Source organism: Somniosus microcephalus, chromosome 9 (assembly GCF_052327205.1).
Source record: "Somniosus microcephalus isolate GS21.2 chromosome 9, FLI_Smic_1.0, whole genome shotgun sequence".
Classification (NCBI taxonomy): Eukaryota; Metazoa; Chordata; class Chondrichthyes; order Squaliformes; family Somniosidae; genus Somniosus; species Somniosus microcephalus.
The window spans coordinates 214,794,275-214,813,118 of NC_140995.1; the positions used below are offsets into that span (position 1 = coordinate 214,794,275).

The following is an 18,844-nucleotide window of genomic DNA, read 5'->3' on the forward strand; positions in this document are numbered from 1 at the left end:
CTTTATCTATATACTTGATTCATTCGACATTTCAGTCAATTCTGGTGCATTCATTAGTAAAGCCTTGGGGATTATCGTATTGAATAATAATGATGGATTTTTAATGTATCTGCTACATAAGAACGGTGTCTTGGTGCAGTGTGCAGAACAATCTCCTCAATCTCTGGGATCAGAGTCCAGATTCAACTGAGACGATAAGATGAAAGCAGCCTCTCTGCAGGCTGTAAGGAGCTTGAGCCATGTCTTGGTTTTATCAGTCTCAATTCAGTTCCTGGTAGATGTCAGCCCACAGCACAAAATGATCCCTAATTTGGCAAACTTACTCAGAGAAGGCAAAAGGATAGCTGGTGCGGGAGTTGGAAAATTGCTGTTTTGAGAGGGAATGGATTTAGCAAATATAGAGAGAGGTTTACTCTGAATTTAAAGAACCGCAGACCACTGAGCCTAATGTCTGTTACAGATGTTCGAAGCATTCTGATAATAAAACGCCTAGATAGGCGTGATATGGTTATGGTCTGAGTTGATTTAAATGTCTTGATTCAAGAGCCCCAAGTCCCTGCTTGGACCCTCTACTCTTCCAACCTAGGTCTACTGTGCATTCTTCTCTCCTTGCACTGCATAATTGGTGGTAGACCCTGCAGCCATTTACCCCCACACTCTGGAACCTCACCCGTGTCTGCAATCCCTCTGTCTGGCTTAGGGTTGCAAAATTCTGGGAATTTTTAAAAGAGGAAACTTTCCATGGGAATTTATGGGAATTTTGAGTTTTTTTGCACACTGATGGTTTTTGTCTCTGACCCTTATATTATCTTTGTCGTCAAAATAGACATACTGTTCCATACAAATAAAAACAGGCTTTCAAAACTTTAATTAGGTTATAATTTTGAACTTTATTGAACCCCCCACAAAAAAGACCCATCTAAAATAAAATAAAAAGAGCGTCAGCTTATTTAGCCTGTAATTTGTCCTTATTTTGTCCCTTTGAGTCTTCTATTCCTCATTGCTCCTCCTGATTCTCTGACTCTGGCTCTGACGTGTCCATTTCCTCCTCTGTGTCAGTGTCTAGCTGTGTGGTGGACACTTCTGTATCTGGCTCAATAAGTTGTAGGTTCGCCCAGAGAGCCACCAGTTTCTCCACTCTCTTGTTCGTCAGCCTGTTGCGCACATTTGTATGCGTATTCCCAAAAAGTGACCAGTTTCGTTCAGAGGCCGCTGATGAAGGTGGGATTTGGAGTATCACCGATGCAATAGGTGACAGGGCCTCAGATGCACAAAGTCCCTTCCACCAAGTATGTGCACTGATATGCTTGCATGATTCCCATATCCCATCCCCATTCCAAAGACCTTGCTTGGTAGAGAACTTTGCCAGACTTCCCAGAACTTTGCCCACATCCAGATTGAGATGGTGAGAGGGTAGAAATCACACTGGAAGCGCTGTTGATCTGTTCTCCAGAAAGTATTGGTCTCCCAACATGCTTTGGGTCCAGCATGTATGCTGCAGCATGAATCGGCTTGACACAAAATTCTTGACGCGTCTGTATGAATTGAACAATTGCCTTCTCCTCTGCTTTGAGCAGCAGGGATGTGGGTAGGGCAATGCTGATTTGTTCTGTTAAATCAGTAAAAAGCCTGAGAACATCTGACAAGACAGCATCATCTCCTTCAATCTGAGCAATTGCAGATGCTACTGGTGAGAGTAGTTTAAGGCTGCTAACCACTCTCTCCCAAAACACATCATCCAGCAGTATTTTCTTGATGGTGGTTTCCATATCCCCAGACTGGGATATTGCCATTTCTTGCAGCGACTCCTTACCCTCCAGAAGGCTGTTGTACATTATGACAACACCACCCCATCTAGTGTTGTTGGGCAGCTTCAGTGTGGTGTTCTTGTTCTTTGTCATTTGCTTGGAGTTGTAGGTTGCTGCAACTACCTGTTTTCCCCTGACATACTTAACAACTTGCTTGGCTCTCTTGTACAGTGCTTCCATAGTTCTCAAACCCATGATGTCCTTGAGCAGGTTAAGCCCATGAGCTGCGCACCCAATAGACGTAATATGAGGGTAGGCCTCCTCCACTTGAGCCCAAGCAGCCTTCATATTCGCAGCATTGTCAGTAACTACTGCAAAGACCTTTTGTGATCCAAGATCGTTGATGACCGCTTTCAGCTCATCAGCAATGTATGTGCCTGTGTGTCTGTTGTCCTTCGTGTCTGTGCTCTTGAAGAACACTGGGAGAGGAGTGGAGACGATGTAGTTTATGATGCCCTCCCCTCGTACATTTGACCACAACTCCAAGCAAATGACAAAGAACAAGAACACCACACTGAAGCTGCCCAACAACACTAGATGGGGTGGTGTTGTCATAATGTACAACAGCCTTCTGGAGGGTAAGGAGTCGCTGCAAGAGATGGCAATATCCCAGTCTGGGGATATGGAAACCACCATCAAGCAACACAGTCTGCCATCGCTATCGTTTCTTTGAGCTTTCCTTGGACTCTTATACTCAGCCTCCAGCAAATAAGTAGACAAAGCATGTCTGGTGGGAGGACAGTATGCAGGGCGAATAACATTGAAAAATCTCTTCCAGTACACATTGGTTGTGAGCATGAGGGGTGAGCCTGTTGCATATACAGCTCGAGCAAGGCACTCATCTGCATTCTTCTGGCTATGGTTATCCATTGTATCAAAGAACCTTCCAAGTGGGCCAGGAGTTGCTGATGATAAGGAGCCTGATGCTGAATGAGAACCATCATCTTCTTGAATGGAAGCAGAGGAACTCTGGGCTGACTGCTGTGAGCTTTGAGTGAAGTTGTTGCATTTGGATAAATGCTGCTGCATCTTTGTGGCATTCTTTACATATGGCTTTCTACAGTGTTTGCACATGTACACAGTCTTTCCATCTTTAATGCCTGGGGTAAAATGCTTCCACACATCCGACGGTAAACGTGGCATTGTTCTATGCAGAGAAATAAAGGGCATTCATCTCTGTGTCGAACTGCGGTCGATCAGCATGATTGCAACAGGGTGAGTACATTTTTGCTGATGCTCCATGTGATGGAAGCATGACCTGTACACACACGACGCTACATCACCAATAGTGTATTATTTTGTATATTTTAAATTGAAGGACAACAGAGTTCAACAAGTAACTGGTTTATTTGGTATAAAGTCTGATTTACTTACTGCATCATCACACCATCAGCAGAAAACAAAATGACTTCCCTCAGGACCCCTAACCTGGATCTTAAAAAAAACTATAGCAGTCTTACAGATGCCTGCAGGCCAATCACAATTCGATATGCAAATATTACAAATAGAGGGAGCTAATCGCTCATCCACTCATCCAACCAATCAGGACACATTTGTTCACAGTCACACACAAAACTTGTAATTATTAAAACAAGCCAAGTAAGAAGATAAACATATATTGATTAAGAAATTCCTTAATAATTAAGATTCCATCTCTGTTAGTAATTTTAAGAGAGGACCTGTGGGGGGGGGGGGGGGGTGGGAAAGAAAGAAATACAAAAAAAACAATATTATGCTAGCATGTGCCTTTTTTGGGCAAAATTCCCAAGCTAAACTTTCCGTGGAAAATTTCCACCCCTTTGCAACCCTAGTCTGGCTACATCTCTCCTCCTTAAAAATTCTTAAAATCTAACTCTTGGCCAGGATCCATCTCCCCTACTCCTCCACCTTGGCCTGACCCCCAACTGTGAAGTGCCGTGGGACTTTTTTTTACTGTGTTAAAGGTGTTCTATAAATGTTGTTTGTCCAACATTCACACCGGTGCATTAATGAGTAGGAGTCACTGATTAGTGATGAGCAATACTTTCCTCTCTCAAGCCCCTGGGGCACTGAGGCTAATTGTAGGTGAGATCAGCGAACTGTGCATCAGACCGTGAAACTTCCTGGCCTGTATAGCTCAGTGCCATAACTGACGGTGTGTAAACCTACTGAGTCATCATTTTCTGTTTTAACTGTAGGACTTTTCAGTTTGAAATACTGTTGAATGATTTGATGCTGTGTTTTAATCTTGGCAGAGTTCCACTGAAGCATCTTGCTGTCTACTGTGGCCTTTCTTTTGAGAAGATAAATGTCACGTAGTAGTCGTAGGTTTGTTTTCGTGCCCTGTTTCGAAAGGGATGTAATGAAGAATTTATGCTCCGTGCTGTTTGTTTTCACTCGTATGTAGCTATGGGATGCAAACAGTAACGTACAATCTCTTAAGTGTCAGCATGGCTCAGTTCGCAGCACCTTTATCTCTGAGAAGCTTGTAGGTTCATGCACCACCTCAGATTTAAGCGTATAATCTAGACTGACACCTCAGTGCATTGCTGACGGAGTGCTGCATTGTTGAAGGTCCCATCAGATAAGACTTTAAACGGGGGGTCTCTTTGACTTTGTTGTGCGTAAGTTGGGTGCCACATCATCGCTGACTATACTCTTTTAATTATTTGGATGTGGATTGTTTTGAGAAGTCCCAAGGCCATAATCAAAGGTCTAAATAAGTACAAGTTATTTCTTTACCTGGTCAGAACGGTAGAGATTCTGACCCTACACCCAACATATGTTTCCAGTTGAGTTTATACGTTGATGTCTCTTTTTCAGGTGCTGGGATTTTTATTTCCTCTGATGCCAATGAATTGGTGGACTATATAGATAATCAAGGTCAAGTTCATGTGATTCAGAAATACCTTGAGAGACCTTTACTGTTAGAACCAGGACATCGCAAATTTGACATCAGGTAAAAGGAGCCAGTTTCTGATCTCTGAAATCTTTTTTTCCTGTCTTCCTTCCTTCCTTTCCATTGCTCTGATCCAGCACGTTGAGTAGGAAGTGAGAAACCACCTTCATGTATTTACAGGGAAATCATCATCTTCTTGGGCAGTCCCTCGGAACTGAGGATGACTTGCTTCCATACTAAAAATTAATTCTTGGGTGACTGATGAGTCCAATGCGGGACCTACAGTCTCTGTCACAGGTGGGGCAGACGGTGGTTGAAGGGGCGGGTGGGTGGGGTGCTTGTTTGCGCTTGGCTTCCGCTTGCTCCTGGCGAAGAGACTGGAGGTGTTCGGCGCCTTCCCGGATGCTTCTCCTCCACTTTGTGCGGTCTTGGGCCAGGTGTCGGTACTTAATAGCTCGTGATCACACTATTGTGGGAGTGATCCTTCTTCAAGTTCCAGTAACCTTTTCTCTCTTTGGTGGTTTCATAGCAGTTCCCATGAACAGACCTTGTCCCCTGTGATCCAGGAACTGATTTTTAACATGATCTGCCCTTGTGATTACGTAATCTGGAGTTAACTATTACCCTAATTACAGTAAAATGTTTACCAGAATTTACATTGGGTTGTTCTAAATTTTCAGTCAACTTTTTAGATGGAATACCACCACCCATTTCAGAGCTTTTAAAGACCAAAAACAACAGTATTTACTTATAATTTCAAAACCACAAAGTGTAGGAAACAGGACTAAGATTAGACAATTTTGGATAGTGCAATACTCAGTCCCAGGTATTTTTTTGCAGCAAAGTTCATGAAAGGTTATTGTATTGTCTTAAGGGTCCTGTTCTCACGGAACTTGGAAAAGTGTCTGTTTAAATCACAAGCAGTCCATCAAATACTCCTCTAGTACTGCATTCCCCATTCTTGAACTGTCCCTCTTCCAGGGTCCTGCACTGGGGGGGGTCTCCAACTGCAAAAAATCTTCCCATTCATAAAGTGTACATTTCCCTTTGATCTCTGCATTTACCATGACATCTGATTTATGTTTTTAGACGTATAGTTAACAGTGAAGTTAGATGATCAGAGAGACAAATGTGCTTCGAGTACATTGTGATAACAAGTAATGATGTTTGATGTACTTCAAACAAGAAAAAACATTCTTTCTTGATGCATTTCAACAGAATCTTGCCAGATCCTCATATCAACTCTTAGTCAAAGGACACCTTCATATCACTGAATATATTTAAGATCACTGAATATATTTAAGAAGGAGATAGATAGATTTCTAGACACAAAAGGCATCAAGGGGTATGGGGAGAGAGCGGGAATATGGTATTGAGATAGAGGATCAGCCATGATCATATTGAATGGCAGAGCAGGCTCGAAGGGCCGAATGGCCTACTCCTGCTCCTATTTTTCTATGTTTTCTATCTGCGTGCAAAGGAGTCACACCGTGATGATGTAATTCAACGAACATAACTGCCTGGGTTCAACACTTTGCACATCAAATGAAAGGTCTTAACCAGACACAAGATCAAAGACCAGTTTAATTGGGATTCTGGATGGGTTGCTATTTTGGGTTTTAAATAGACAGTACTGAACATATGTTAACTCTGGTTAAGGTGGATTTTAAAAATATATACACAACTGTAACAAGACATTATTTCATTATATGTCATGCCCTCCTCAAACAGTATAACCGTGCTTTAACTTCCTATCACACCAAGTGGTAGTGTAGATATGTGTTTGGTAGTCATTGAGCTCCCAACATGAACCTTGCCCTCGAGCCCCCTTCTCCCCAGGTCATGCTTTCTATACACATGGACACTTTCAAGCTGATTCTTCATTTAACATGTAAATTATTTGGAAAAACTTACCAACAGAGAAATGTAGATTGGCAGTGAATCTTTTTGAAGTTGCAGTTAAAATTAAAAAGTGGTGCTGAGTAACTGAAGCCCGTTTGTATTTCCCAGAGGAGCTACTCGCATTACACGTTTATAATACAATGTAGTGTCTTGCCAGTAGGAGTGACGAGTTATTTATGGAAAGGTAAGGTTATAGGTGGTAACATCACGGGCTGTGGCGTCCTGTCCGCCATCCTCCGGAGGCGGTATCGAGCTGATGAATCCTGGCGGTTCTCTTGCACCTCCTAGCCGTCCGTTCTCGACAACTTGGTTGTCCGTGTTTTTGCCCATGAAATGGTCTGGCATATGGAAAGAGCAAAGGTGGCAGATTGTCTTGAGAGCTGAGAAGCAGCTGATGATGACCGAGGGGGGGGGAGGGATGGAGAAATAGGAGAGAAGTAAAAAAAACAATAAGAAAGGCAAAAAGGAACATAAAACAAAATAGTAAAGATTTTACAGGCACATAAATAAAAAAAGGAAAGTCAGGATGGGAATAGGGCCACTACGGGATGGACAGGATAATATCACAGGCAGCGACAGAGAGATGGCAGAAATATTAAATAAATACTTTGCTTCGGTATTTACCAGGGAGATAGAACAGGTGCACATGACATCGGATGATGAGATTAATAATGAGATAACTGCATTTAAAATAAAAAGAGGAGAAATATTAAATAAACTAATCAAGCTCAAAGAGGATAAACCCCTGGTCCAGAAGGATTACATCCACACATTTTAAAAGAATCTAGGGACAAGATAGCTGAGGCATTACGACACAAACTTAATAGTTCATTAGAATAAGGTGTAGTGCCAGAGGACTGGCAGATAGCTAACGTAATACCTTTATTCAAGAGGGGAGATAGAACATGTCCAGAGGACTATAGACCAGTCAGATAACATCGGTGGTTGGAAAAATAATGCAATCCCCACTAAAGGAGAAATTAGACAAACATCTAGAAACCAAAAATATAATAATGAATAGTCAGCATGGATTTCAAATTGGAAAGTCTTGCTTGACCAAACTCATTGATTTTTTTGAAGAGGGAACAGAGAGCATAGACGAGGGTAATGGAATAGATGTAATTTATCTAGCTTTTCAAAAGGTATTAGTTTTTTTAATTTATAAGGTACCACATAATAGACTGATGAACAAAGTCAGAGCATATGCTTCTAATGCTGAATAGAAAGCAGTTGGTGAAGGAAGGGTACGGCTGATGATGTCTGTACCTGTAGCCATCCAAAGACTGCACAGCGAAGCTATGTGAAATAAAAACAGAAAATGCTGGAAATACTCAGCAGGTCGGGCAGCATCTGTGGAGAGAGAAACAGAGTTAACGTTTCAGGCCGACGACCCTTCATCAGAACTGAAAAAAGCTGGAGATGGAACAGGTTTTTAAGCAAGTGTAGGGGCAGGGAAAGGGGGGGAGGGGAGGAAAGAACAAAAGGGACGGTCTGTGATAGGGTGGAAGGCAGGAGAGATTAAGAGACAAAAGGGATGATGGTACAAGACAAAAGGAGATGGTAATGGGACAAGTTAAGAAACAAAAGATGACTCTAGATGAAGTATAAATGGCACTGGCAGAATGAAAGACAGCTGCCATGTGAGAAAAACACTGTGAGCGTGATTATTTAAGTAGATTCTGAGCCTTCAAACTCGGCATTAGCCATTTAGGTCCTTCAGGCAACAACAGCAACTTGCTTTTGTATAATACCTTTAACATAGGAAAAAGTCCCAAGGCGACTCACAGAGGCGTAATCAGACAAAATGGACGTAAAGCCAAAGAAGGAGAGATTAGGAGGAGTGACCAAAAGCTTGGTCAAAGAGGTAGGTGTTAAGGAAGGTCTTAAAGGAGGAGGAGGAGAACAGATTATCTATAAAACTCAAATATTTAAAACCGTTCAGGTGGCTAAGGAGATTCTGAAGGAGACTGCATGTCAAACTACATCTTTAATCATGGCTGCTGGATTGGTTATTTTAAAGTGCACTGGTTTACATATTGATGCGGTTGCACGTTTACAGGAGCATATGCCAATGTTCCTTCACATTTTTTCCCTGCACGGGCCCTTTAAATTTGCTGCGCGGTATCTCTTCCAGTGGCAGCAGCTGGTGAGCGGCCTGCGGGGGACGTCGTGATTGATGCGCGGCCTTGCACCTTCGAGGAACATTGGTATACGCTGATAATAATTTCTTGAGCAAAAACTGACAAAGGGCTAAACCTAGATGTTAACCCTTTATAGATACTGACTCACCTGATGTGAATTCCCACCATTTTCTGTTTTCGTTTCAGAGTTCCAACACTTATTTTTAACTGAGCTATACAGACCTAGAAGGTCCCAGGTTTGTTCACTGCTCTGGTCTTAGTTAACTCATCTTGGGCGGCAGTGATGGAAGCGCTAAAGTTTGACTTCTGGTCTGGGCAGAGTGAACTAACCTTATCCAAGGCAGTGGTGGGACCAGTAGACTTGACTTCAGTGCCCCAGAGTAGGAAGGGGAAATAATGGTCAGGGTTCCTGCTCTAGATTTCTGTGCAGTGACTCTTGCTGGAAAAGTGTGCATCAATTGAGCTTGGGATTGGGCTTGGGCCCGACTAGCATACTGCCTGCAGTTAAACAGCTTGCTGTCGTGCACTGGTTAAGCTTGCACATGAAGAATGGTACCCGTGGAACTGTACTTTAGTGAAAGTTACTGCCTTCTGTCAGTCATGGCTCAATGGTTGCAATGGTTAGAAGGTTGTGGGTTCAAGTCCCACTCCAGAAACTTGAGCACAAGATCTAGACTGACATTTCAGTGCAGTACTGAGGGACCTCTGACAGTGCAGCACTCCCTCGGCCCCGCCTGCCCTCTTAGATGGACGCAGAGAGATCCCATGGCACAATTTGAAGAAGAGCAGGGGAGTTCTCCTCAGTGTCCTGGCCAATATTTATCCCTCAACCAACATCACTAAAACAGATTATCTGGTCATTATCTTATTACTGTTTGTGGGACCTTGCCGTGCGTAAAATTATCTGCCACATTACAACACTTCAAAAGTATTTCATTGGCTGCAAAGTGTTTTTGGATGTCCTGAGGTCATGAAAAGTGCAATATAAAGTCCTTATTTCTGGAGAAATTGAAGAGCAGTAAAATTGAAATCATTGTGCCTTAAACTGGGAACGGTAAGAGTGGCAGATAGCTTGTTTTGTATTGTTTGCCTCTGTTCTGATATACCAAGTCCTTACAGTGTGTTTTCTTCCCTTGTGTTTCTAGAAGCTGGGTACTCCTTGACCATCAGTATAACATTTACCTCTACAAGGAAGGTGTATTGCGGACTTCCTCCGATCCATACAATAGCACTGATTTTCAAGACAAAACTAGTCACCTGACAAATCATTGTATTCAGAAAGAATACTCCAAGAATTACGGGAAATATGAAGAAGGCAATGAAATGTTCTTTGAGGAATTCAATCAGTATTTAATAAACACTCACAATGTTAACTTGGAAAACAGTATTTTACCACAAATCAAGCAAATCATAAGGTGCAGTTTGGACTTTTCTCAACTCCGGCATGAATCAGATCTTATGTGGGCTCACTTATCATTTTTCTTTTCATTGGCAATCTGTTAATTTAAATTAATGGTCAGAAAACCACATGCAGTGTGCCCCCAAGTTTCTGATGCGTGCTCCCAGCTGTGAGCACTAGGTCAGAAAATGGCCTCTTGATATATGGTTAATATTGACCATTGACTTAAAGCACAAATCTTGGCCTGTTGTAGATTTAGCAGTGTTACTAATTTTTTGTCGAGGATCACAATCATGAGCAGCATCATCTTTGAGAGCCACTCAGGATTGTTGCAGCTTATCTGGACATGGGAGATGCCAGAGGTCTGCACCCGTGGTCCTACACGTGATGAGTTCCTGATGTCCGCGAGTCATTGTGGGCAATTTGTCAAGTGGCCCTTTCACTTGTATTGTGGGTGCTGGGATAGCGCTGCTTCCTAGTGGCATTCTGACTGTCGCCCTTTGCTGGAGAGCAACAAAAGAAGTGGGAAATGCACTGAATCCAAGTCCGAGCAATATCCCACTGCTGAGTGGGCCATGAATAGAGGCCCAGAGGCACATATCTGCTGAGTGTTAGGGGGTAGTGGGCTGCCCGTTGCTGCTGGACTATATTGTGAGTGTCATTGGGTGTTAACAGATTTGTGTGCCTCTTATTTTTCTTGCCATGAGTTCCTGCACTCAGTTGGGTCATTTGGTGGGGTGGGGGGTGTTGGGGGGAGCATAGAGAGAGAGAGAGAGAGAGAGTGAGGAAACTGGACAGATGGATTACTATGGGTTGCTTTTTTTTTTGCATCTTTTTAGCAACTGGTTGCGGAGTGGCAGGTGTCTGTGAGCAGACTGCCATCACACCAGACAATGATGCACTGGAGAAGGAGAGTAAAAGTTTGCAAAGGGGATTTAATTCCTTTTAGAAGACCCCAAGGAGAGTTGCCCCCATTATTGAATGCAGTGGGTAAATGTACTGCTCAGTATGGAGCCATACAGACCAGTAAGATCTCAGGTTTGTTCCTGGTGAGTTGTCTCCTAATAACTAATTCAGGGTCCTCATTTTCAATCAAAGTCATGGTGGGGCTTTCATCATAGACAATACTTCCCAGGAACTTATCAGTCATTTGATGTAATAGTTAGTAACCCATTGAAAACATCAGGTTAACTCATGTTTATTGGAAATAGCAGGCACATTTTTTTAGGAACATAGGAACAGGAGTAGGCCATTCAGCCCCTCGAGCCTGTTCCGCCATTCAATGAGATCATGGCTGATCTGCGACCTAACTCCATATACCCGCCTTTGGCCCATATCCCTTAATACCTTTGGTTAACAAAAAGCTGACAGATAATCTCAGATTAAAATTAACAATTGACCCAGCACCAATTGCCATTTGTGGAAGAGTGTTCCAAATTCTACCACCCTTTGTGTGTAGAAGTGTTTCCTAATTTCACTCCTGTAAGGTCTGGCTCTAATTTCTAGACTATGCCCCCTAGTCCTAGAATCCCCAACCAGCGGAAATAGTTTTTCTCTATCAACCCTATCTGTTCCCCTTAATATCTTGAAAACTTCGATCAGATCACCCCTTAACCTTCTAAATTCTGGGGAATACAACTCTAATTTGTGTAATCTTTCCTCGTAACTTCACCCTTGAAATCCGGGCATCATTCTGGTTATCCTACACTGCACTCCCTCCAAGGCCAATATATCCTTCCTAAGGTGTGGTGCCCAGAACTGCTCACAGTACCCCAGGTGTGGTCTAACCAGGGTTTTGTACAGCTGCAGCATAACTTCTACCCCCCTTGTACTCCAGTCCTCTAGATATAAAGGCCAGCATTCCATTAGTCTTTGATTATTTTCTGTACCTAGTCATGACATTTTAATAATTTATGTACCTGAACCCCCAAGTCTGTTTGGACATCCACTGTTTTTAGCTTTTCACCATTTAGAAAATACCCTGTTCTATCCTTTTTAGGTCCAAAGTGGATGACCTCACACTTGCTTACATTGAAATCCATTTTCCACAGTTTGGCCCATTCAGTTAATCTATCAATATCCCTTTGTAATTTTATGCTTTCATCTACAGTGCCGCCTATCTTTGTGTTATCAGCAAATTTGGATATATGACTTTCTATGCCATCATTTAAGTCGTTAATAAATATTGTGAATAGTTGAGGCCCCAACACAAATCCCTGCGGGACACCACTAGTCACATCCTGCCAATTTGAGTACCTACCCATTATCCCTACTCTCTGTCTCCTGCCGCTCAGCCAATTTCCTAACCAGGTCAATAATTTGTCCTCAATTCCATAGGCTTCTACCTTAGTTAACAGTCTCTTATGTGGGTCTTTATCAAATGCCTTCTGGAAGTCCATATAAATAACATCCATAGACATTCCCCTGTCCACTACTTTAGTCACTTCTTCAAAAAATTCTATCTGGTTTGTCGGGCATGACCTACCTTTCACAAATCCACGCTGGCTCTCTCTGATCAACAGAAAATTTTCGAGGTGTTCAGTCACCCTATCCTTAATATAGACTCTCGCAATTTCCTGACAACAGATGTTAGGCTAACTGGTCTACAATTCCCTGGTTTCCCTCTCTCGCCATTCTTAAAAAGTGGAGTGACATGCACAATTTTTCAATCTAAATGAACGATTCCTGAATCGAGAGAACTTTGGAAGATTATAGTTAGAGCATCTACAATGTGCTCACCTATTTCCTTTAAAACCCTGGGATGGAAACCATCTGGTCCTGAGGATTTGTCACTAGTGCCATTATTTTCTTCATTACTGTTATTTTACTTGCGTTAATTTTATTGAGCCCCTGTCCCCGATTCAATATTAGCTTCCTTGGGATTTTCGGCATGCTGTCCTCTTCTACGGTAAATACTGACACAAAGTAATTATTCAACATCTCTGCCATTTCTTTATTATCATTGACATTATCATCGCTTTCAGTTTTTAAGGGGCCAATATTGCTCCTGACTACCCTCTTTTTTTCCTAATGTAATTGTAAAAGTTCTTTGTATTTTTTGTTTTAAGTTATAGAAAAGTTTCCAATACCTTTTATATGTAAGCACCCATTGCTCTTAAAACTGTGGCAAATTTATTGTAAATTGAAAATAAGGAATTCTTATACCATCAATCCCATGCGGTATGACTTGATATAATATGGATTTGGAAGGGGAAAAATAACTCCTCATCATTATTCACTGATGTGTTGAGTGAAGGCAGATTCAGGCTCAGATGTAATTCTCCTAACAGTCGACCAGGTAGTTACGTTCACTGTCTAGGGTCAGACATGAAGAATCGTCTCTTGGAATAGGCACTGGAAAGAGGCTCTAGCTTGTGGAACTACCCCAGCATGATTCAATGCCTTCAGGATAGGAAACATTTGAGGAGGCAGGTGGAATGGAAAAAATAAATCATTCTTTTTGTCCGTTTCTCTCCTGTAATTATGGGGTCAATTTAACTTGGGATCATGCGGTCAACATAACACTGGTTTGCGTGGTTGCTCTTTGGGAGAGGGCTATTTCCTCCTCAACCACAATATAAGGGTGGAGACCAGTTACCTGTCCTATTTGCCAAAGTTTGTGGCTGAGGGAATGCATAACGATTGAACCCGAGAAGAGTTTGAGAATGTACATTCCTATTCCTTGGGCCAAAATTTATACCCTAGTATACAGTGACTGTGCTTCCCTTGGGCTATGAGCTTCATGATGGTACACTCATTACAGCACAAACTTTCATCCCATTGTGGTAGCTCTTCAATTGAGATTCTCTATTCTAGAATCATAGATTGGTTACAGCACAGACGAGGCCATTCGGCCCGTCGAGCCCGTGCCGGCTCTCTGCAAGAGCACTTCAACTAGTCCCACTCCCCCGCCCTTTCCCCGTAGCGCTGCAATTTTTTTTCCTTTAGGTGCTTATCCACCTCCCTTTTGAAAGCCATGATTGAATCTGCCTCCACCACCCTTTCAGGCAGTGCATTCCAGATCCTAACCACTAGCTGCGTAAAAAGGTTTTTCCTCATGTCGCCTTTGGTCCTTCTGCCAATCACCTTAAATCTGTGTCCTCGCTTCTAATCCTATTTTCCCGCCCTTTCTCTGATCCTTTTATATTCTTTCATTCCTGCTTCAATAACCACTTGTAAAACATTCCACGTCCTAATAACCCTCTGTGGGGAAAACATTCTTCTGAATTGTTCTACTAGTGATGTTTCTCAGTCTATACCCCCTTGTTACTGATTCACCAACCTGTGGAAACAATCTTTAACTCTTTACTTTCATAATTTTGAAAACCTGTTAGATCGCCCTTAACCCCTCTCTATGATGGCATTTAAAAGATCCACTCATAGCTGTATGAGTGGGAGTAATCCTGGCAAGGGATGAGAGTAGGCATTTAAAACAGGGTGCACTTAGAAATGTTCAGCAGATGCCCTTCTTTGGAATAACCAGCTAAATGATGTTGGGTTAGTATTGTCTTCAGCTAGCTTTCTTCTTCAGACGCTGTGCTTGAAAACCATCCAGAACAGATCTGGCCAAGCCCCAGTTTTCAATCAGTATTGACTATACACAATGAGATAACATGATCTTTGTATCATATAGACTCGAGCATAGTTGGAGAACTCAAGCAGTGTACAATGAGTTTTGGCTTTGATCTTTGTTATATTTACTAACCACTCTAGGTACCCCCCCCCCCCCCCCCCAAGGTCTTTTACTTCATTTTGCCTTTGATGGAGCTGAGGGAGGGTTTCCATGAAATAATTTACAAGAGATGCAATTCCTGCGGCTGAAGTCAAATTATGAACAACTTGTCCCCAATGCGATTGGCAACTTCCTCCACCGGTGGTCTGGGTAGGGTTGTTAATTCTGGTCGGGTGTATTCCAAGGAGGTTTCATCTCATGACCGCCAACCTTGAGCCACCCCTCCCCCACACACCCGCCATTCGTCCATCCTCTGGGTGCATCGCCTTCCTACACCAATCGGAAAGGGAACAGACACTTTGTTACCCAATTGGATTAATCTTGACTGTTGGTGAAACAGCCTTTCCACACCACCCCCCCCCCCCCCCCACCAACTAATAAATTAAAGCATTCAAAGAAAATGAAAAAAAACACTTTTATTTTAATGCCCCTATGATTTTTCTCCCGAGTTGCTTGCAGCATGTCCTGGAGAGTAATCTTCACTTTCTGGAGAAGGGTTGGCAACCTTAGATCTGGTTGAGAACTTGCCAAACGCCATTCCGCTGGTGAAATTATTAATTGGGCAACTTAAGTATGTAAAATGTGTGACCATCTTTTCTAAAAGTCACACGTTTACTTCTAGGTCATGAAGGGGTGTGTGTGTCTGCTTTAAAAACTTGTTGGCTCGTACTTTCCGATGCCTGCGGGTGTGTACGAGGTGTGTACCCACCCGTAGGGACATCGGAAATGCCGGTTTCAGGCATGCGAATCGCATGCGCTGAAAACCGGCATTTCCAATCTGTCAAGAATGCGCTTAACAGATCGGACGCCTGCCCGAGAGAAGGGCCTCTGAGGGGAGAGTTCCGCTTTCTGCAGAACCTCCATCCGCAGAAAACCCTTAGAAATCTTACGCCTGGTGAAAGCAGGCATAAGGCCTGTTTTTACCAGCATAAGAGTTGAAAAAAAAAAAATTTCACTCATTTTATAATTTAAAAATACTTTTAAAAAAGGTAAGTTTATTTTTAGCCCCGTAAAAATTATTTTTTTCAAAAAATTAAACTTCTGTTTAAAATATTTAATTTAATGTCATTTTAACTCATTTTAATAACGTGATGGTTTTTTAAAAATGTATTTAATGTTTTGGTGTCTTTTTGGGGTGATCTCCATTCATATATTTGACAGGTCTATCTGTCAAAAGTATGAAGGGAGATTCCCTTCTCCTATTGGCTGACCTGGCCCACATGATCCCAGGGACGCTTGCGAACTGCCTGCACCCCTGGGATACCTGGGCCCTGCGCATTTCGACTGTGGAGAGGCCCAGGAACGGAAGTGTCCAGACCTCGGGAGCAATCAGGTAAGTTCGTAGATTTTTGTTCCGATATGAGGCATCCGCACGCAGGAAGCCTCCTATCGGAAATTACCGGCAATGTCTGTTTTCTGGTTCCCATTTTCCCTTGAAAGTGAATTGTGTTAACTTGTGAATGCTACAATTCCTGTCTTTATTTTCTCTTTAGAAGCTGCCTCATGTGTATAGAGCCTGCAATTGGCACTAAGCTGCTCCCATACCATAGCTTTCAACTGTTTGGGTTTGACTTTATGGTTGATGAAGATCTCAAAGTCTGGCTAATTGAAGTGAATGGAGCTCCAGCCTGTGCACAGTAAGTTATAGATTTGCTAAGTAAGGTTTCCCTTAAGTCACTGCTGCTTCCTGGTGTTTTATGTGGTAGTTCATCAAATACTATGGCATGGCTTAGCTTATTGTGTTTATAACCGTGTTTCAATATCATGCTTTGAATAATTTAGTGCTCTATTTGCTAGGTTATTCTGAAAGGTCCTAAGTAAATGTGGATTCACACTATAGAACATTTCACAAGATAGATGATGTGTTTTAAATCTGATAAATAGAAGGTTATACTGATGGGGGTGAGATGAAGAGGGGTGGGGCTTGTATGGAGCATAACCCATGGACCAAATGGCCTGTTTCTGTGCTGTACATTCTGTGTAAACCTTTTACAGTGTCAGCTGTGGCTCAGTGGGTAGCACACTCACCTCTGAGTCCGAAGGTTGTGGGTTCAAGTCCCACTCCAGGCTAAATCTAGGCTGACACTCCAGCGCAGTGCTGAGGGAGTGCTGTACTGTCGGAAGTGCCATCTTTCGGATGAGACGTTAAACCGAGGCCCCGTCTGCTCTCTCAGGTGGACGTAAAAGATCCCAAGGCACTATTTCGAAGAAGAGCAGGGGAGTTATCCCCGGTGTCCTGGCCAATATTTATCCCTCAAACAACATAACAAAAACGATTATCTGGTCATTATCACATTGCTGTTTGTGGGACCTTGCTGTGCGCAAATTGGCTGCCGCGTTTCCCACATTACAACAGTGACTACACTCCAAAAAAGTACTTCATTGGCTGTAAAGCGCTTTGAGACGTCCGGTGGTCGTGAAAGGCTCTATATAAATGTAAGTCTTTGTTTCTTAAAAATTCTTAAGAATATGCCATAAGTTATCCAATTAAAGAGGCTACATTTTGTTTCCGTGGACTTTTTCCACAGTGGTGGTACTTGTTGCTCAGTAACTATGGGGAACACTTCCTCTGAGCAACTTGTGCATATGCATTGAAATTCATAAACAGGGCTGTTCCGTGTAGTGCACAGCGGAAATGACATTACATGGTAATTACAGCACAGAAATAGGCCATTTGGTCCAACGGGTCTACGCCAGTGTTTATGCTCCACACAAGCCTCCCCCACCTTACTTCATCTCACAATTGGTTCCCCCTTTTTATTAGATGAGCACAAGCCAATGGATCTAACCATGTGGCCATAGCAGAGTCCACCAGTCTTGTTTACCAGTAAACTGCAGCAAAATAAATCAAGACTCAAAAGTAGTAACACTTCAGTGTCAACCCAATCTGCTTTTTTTTTAATGTGCAATGATTTTATGATTTAAACACCAATTTTTAGTATCGAGGTTTTCCACTTTTGGGTCTTTGACACTAAAATGTTCTCTTGGGTTCAGTGTTACTGACCATTTTCCATAAGTGGACCTGCGAATGGGAGTGAGCCTTTACCTGCCCAATTTCTAGATAAATGTAGTGAGGCCAGGGAATCAAACAGAAAACCATCGTTACTGAAATATATTATATGATTCTGACAGCCAGTATATTTACAATAATTACAAACTAAATGTCAAAAAAGGTAAAAATGCTTCTTCCGCTCTAACCTTCAACATAAAATTGATTCTTGAAACCTAATGGCTCACTTCTTGCATAGTGAAACCCCACTATTAACTTTGTGCACTTAGCGGCCTCAGACTGACTGCTAACTGAGGTGAAAGTCCGCCTCGGAGATGTTCCATTTAGAATCTTTTGTCGATGTACTGAAACAAACTTTAAAAAAAAAACTGTAATTTGCTCAACTAGGAGAGGGACAGCTGTTGACAGGTTGTCAATTACATAGTCTGAATTGAGTCGACTTATTGGGCCATATGTTCTGAATGACCAGTTAGATGGGTCCCAATCCAAGCATGATGACAGCAATCAAGTTACGCCTGACCTCCGACAGACTGCTGATGGGCGAAAGTCACCCTCCGATGTGTAGCATTTAGAATCCTTTGTAGATATGCTGAACTGCTCACCTCTGCCTCATCCTGAGGTTTGAATACCAGCCAGACTGTTCAGTTTATTCTGCGTAGAAAGAAAAAGCTTGCACTTCCAAAGCACCTTTCACGATGTCTGGACGTCCCAAAGCACTTTACAGCCAATGAAGTACTTTTGAAGTGCAGTCACTGTGGTCATGTAGCTTGAAAAGTCAGCTCACAGTACCTAACTTTAACCCCCTGTGTACTGTGGCCAGCAAGAAAGAATCTAATGAAGGTAGTGACGCAGGATGCATGCACAAAACTCTGTTTCCCGGGTGGATAATTGTGGATTTTGGAGATAAGCTACACCTACCCACCTTCTCACCCTGTGCCTTGGGAGTCTTGGTTTGCTGTGGCACAGTGGGTAGC

The 18,844-nt window shown here is 42.5% G+C and overlaps 1 protein-coding gene across 2 annotated transcripts in view; it reads left to right on the plus strand.

Annotated features, from left to right (window-relative positions):
* ttl (tubulin tyrosine ligase) overlaps positions 1-18,844 on the plus strand; it is a 32,393-nt gene that overhangs the window by 10,608 nt on the left and 2,941 nt on the right. For both annotated transcript variants that reach the window (XM_085997882.1, XM_085997883.1), the window contains exons 4-6: positions 4,611-4,746; positions 9,875-10,144; positions 16,354-16,497. In XM_085997882.1, coding sequence (XP_085854008.1) covers positions 4,611-4,746; positions 9,875-10,144; positions 16,354-16,497 — 550 coding nt within the window. The remainder of the gene's footprint in view (positions 1-4,610; positions 4,747-9,874; positions 10,145-16,353; positions 16,498-18,844) is intronic.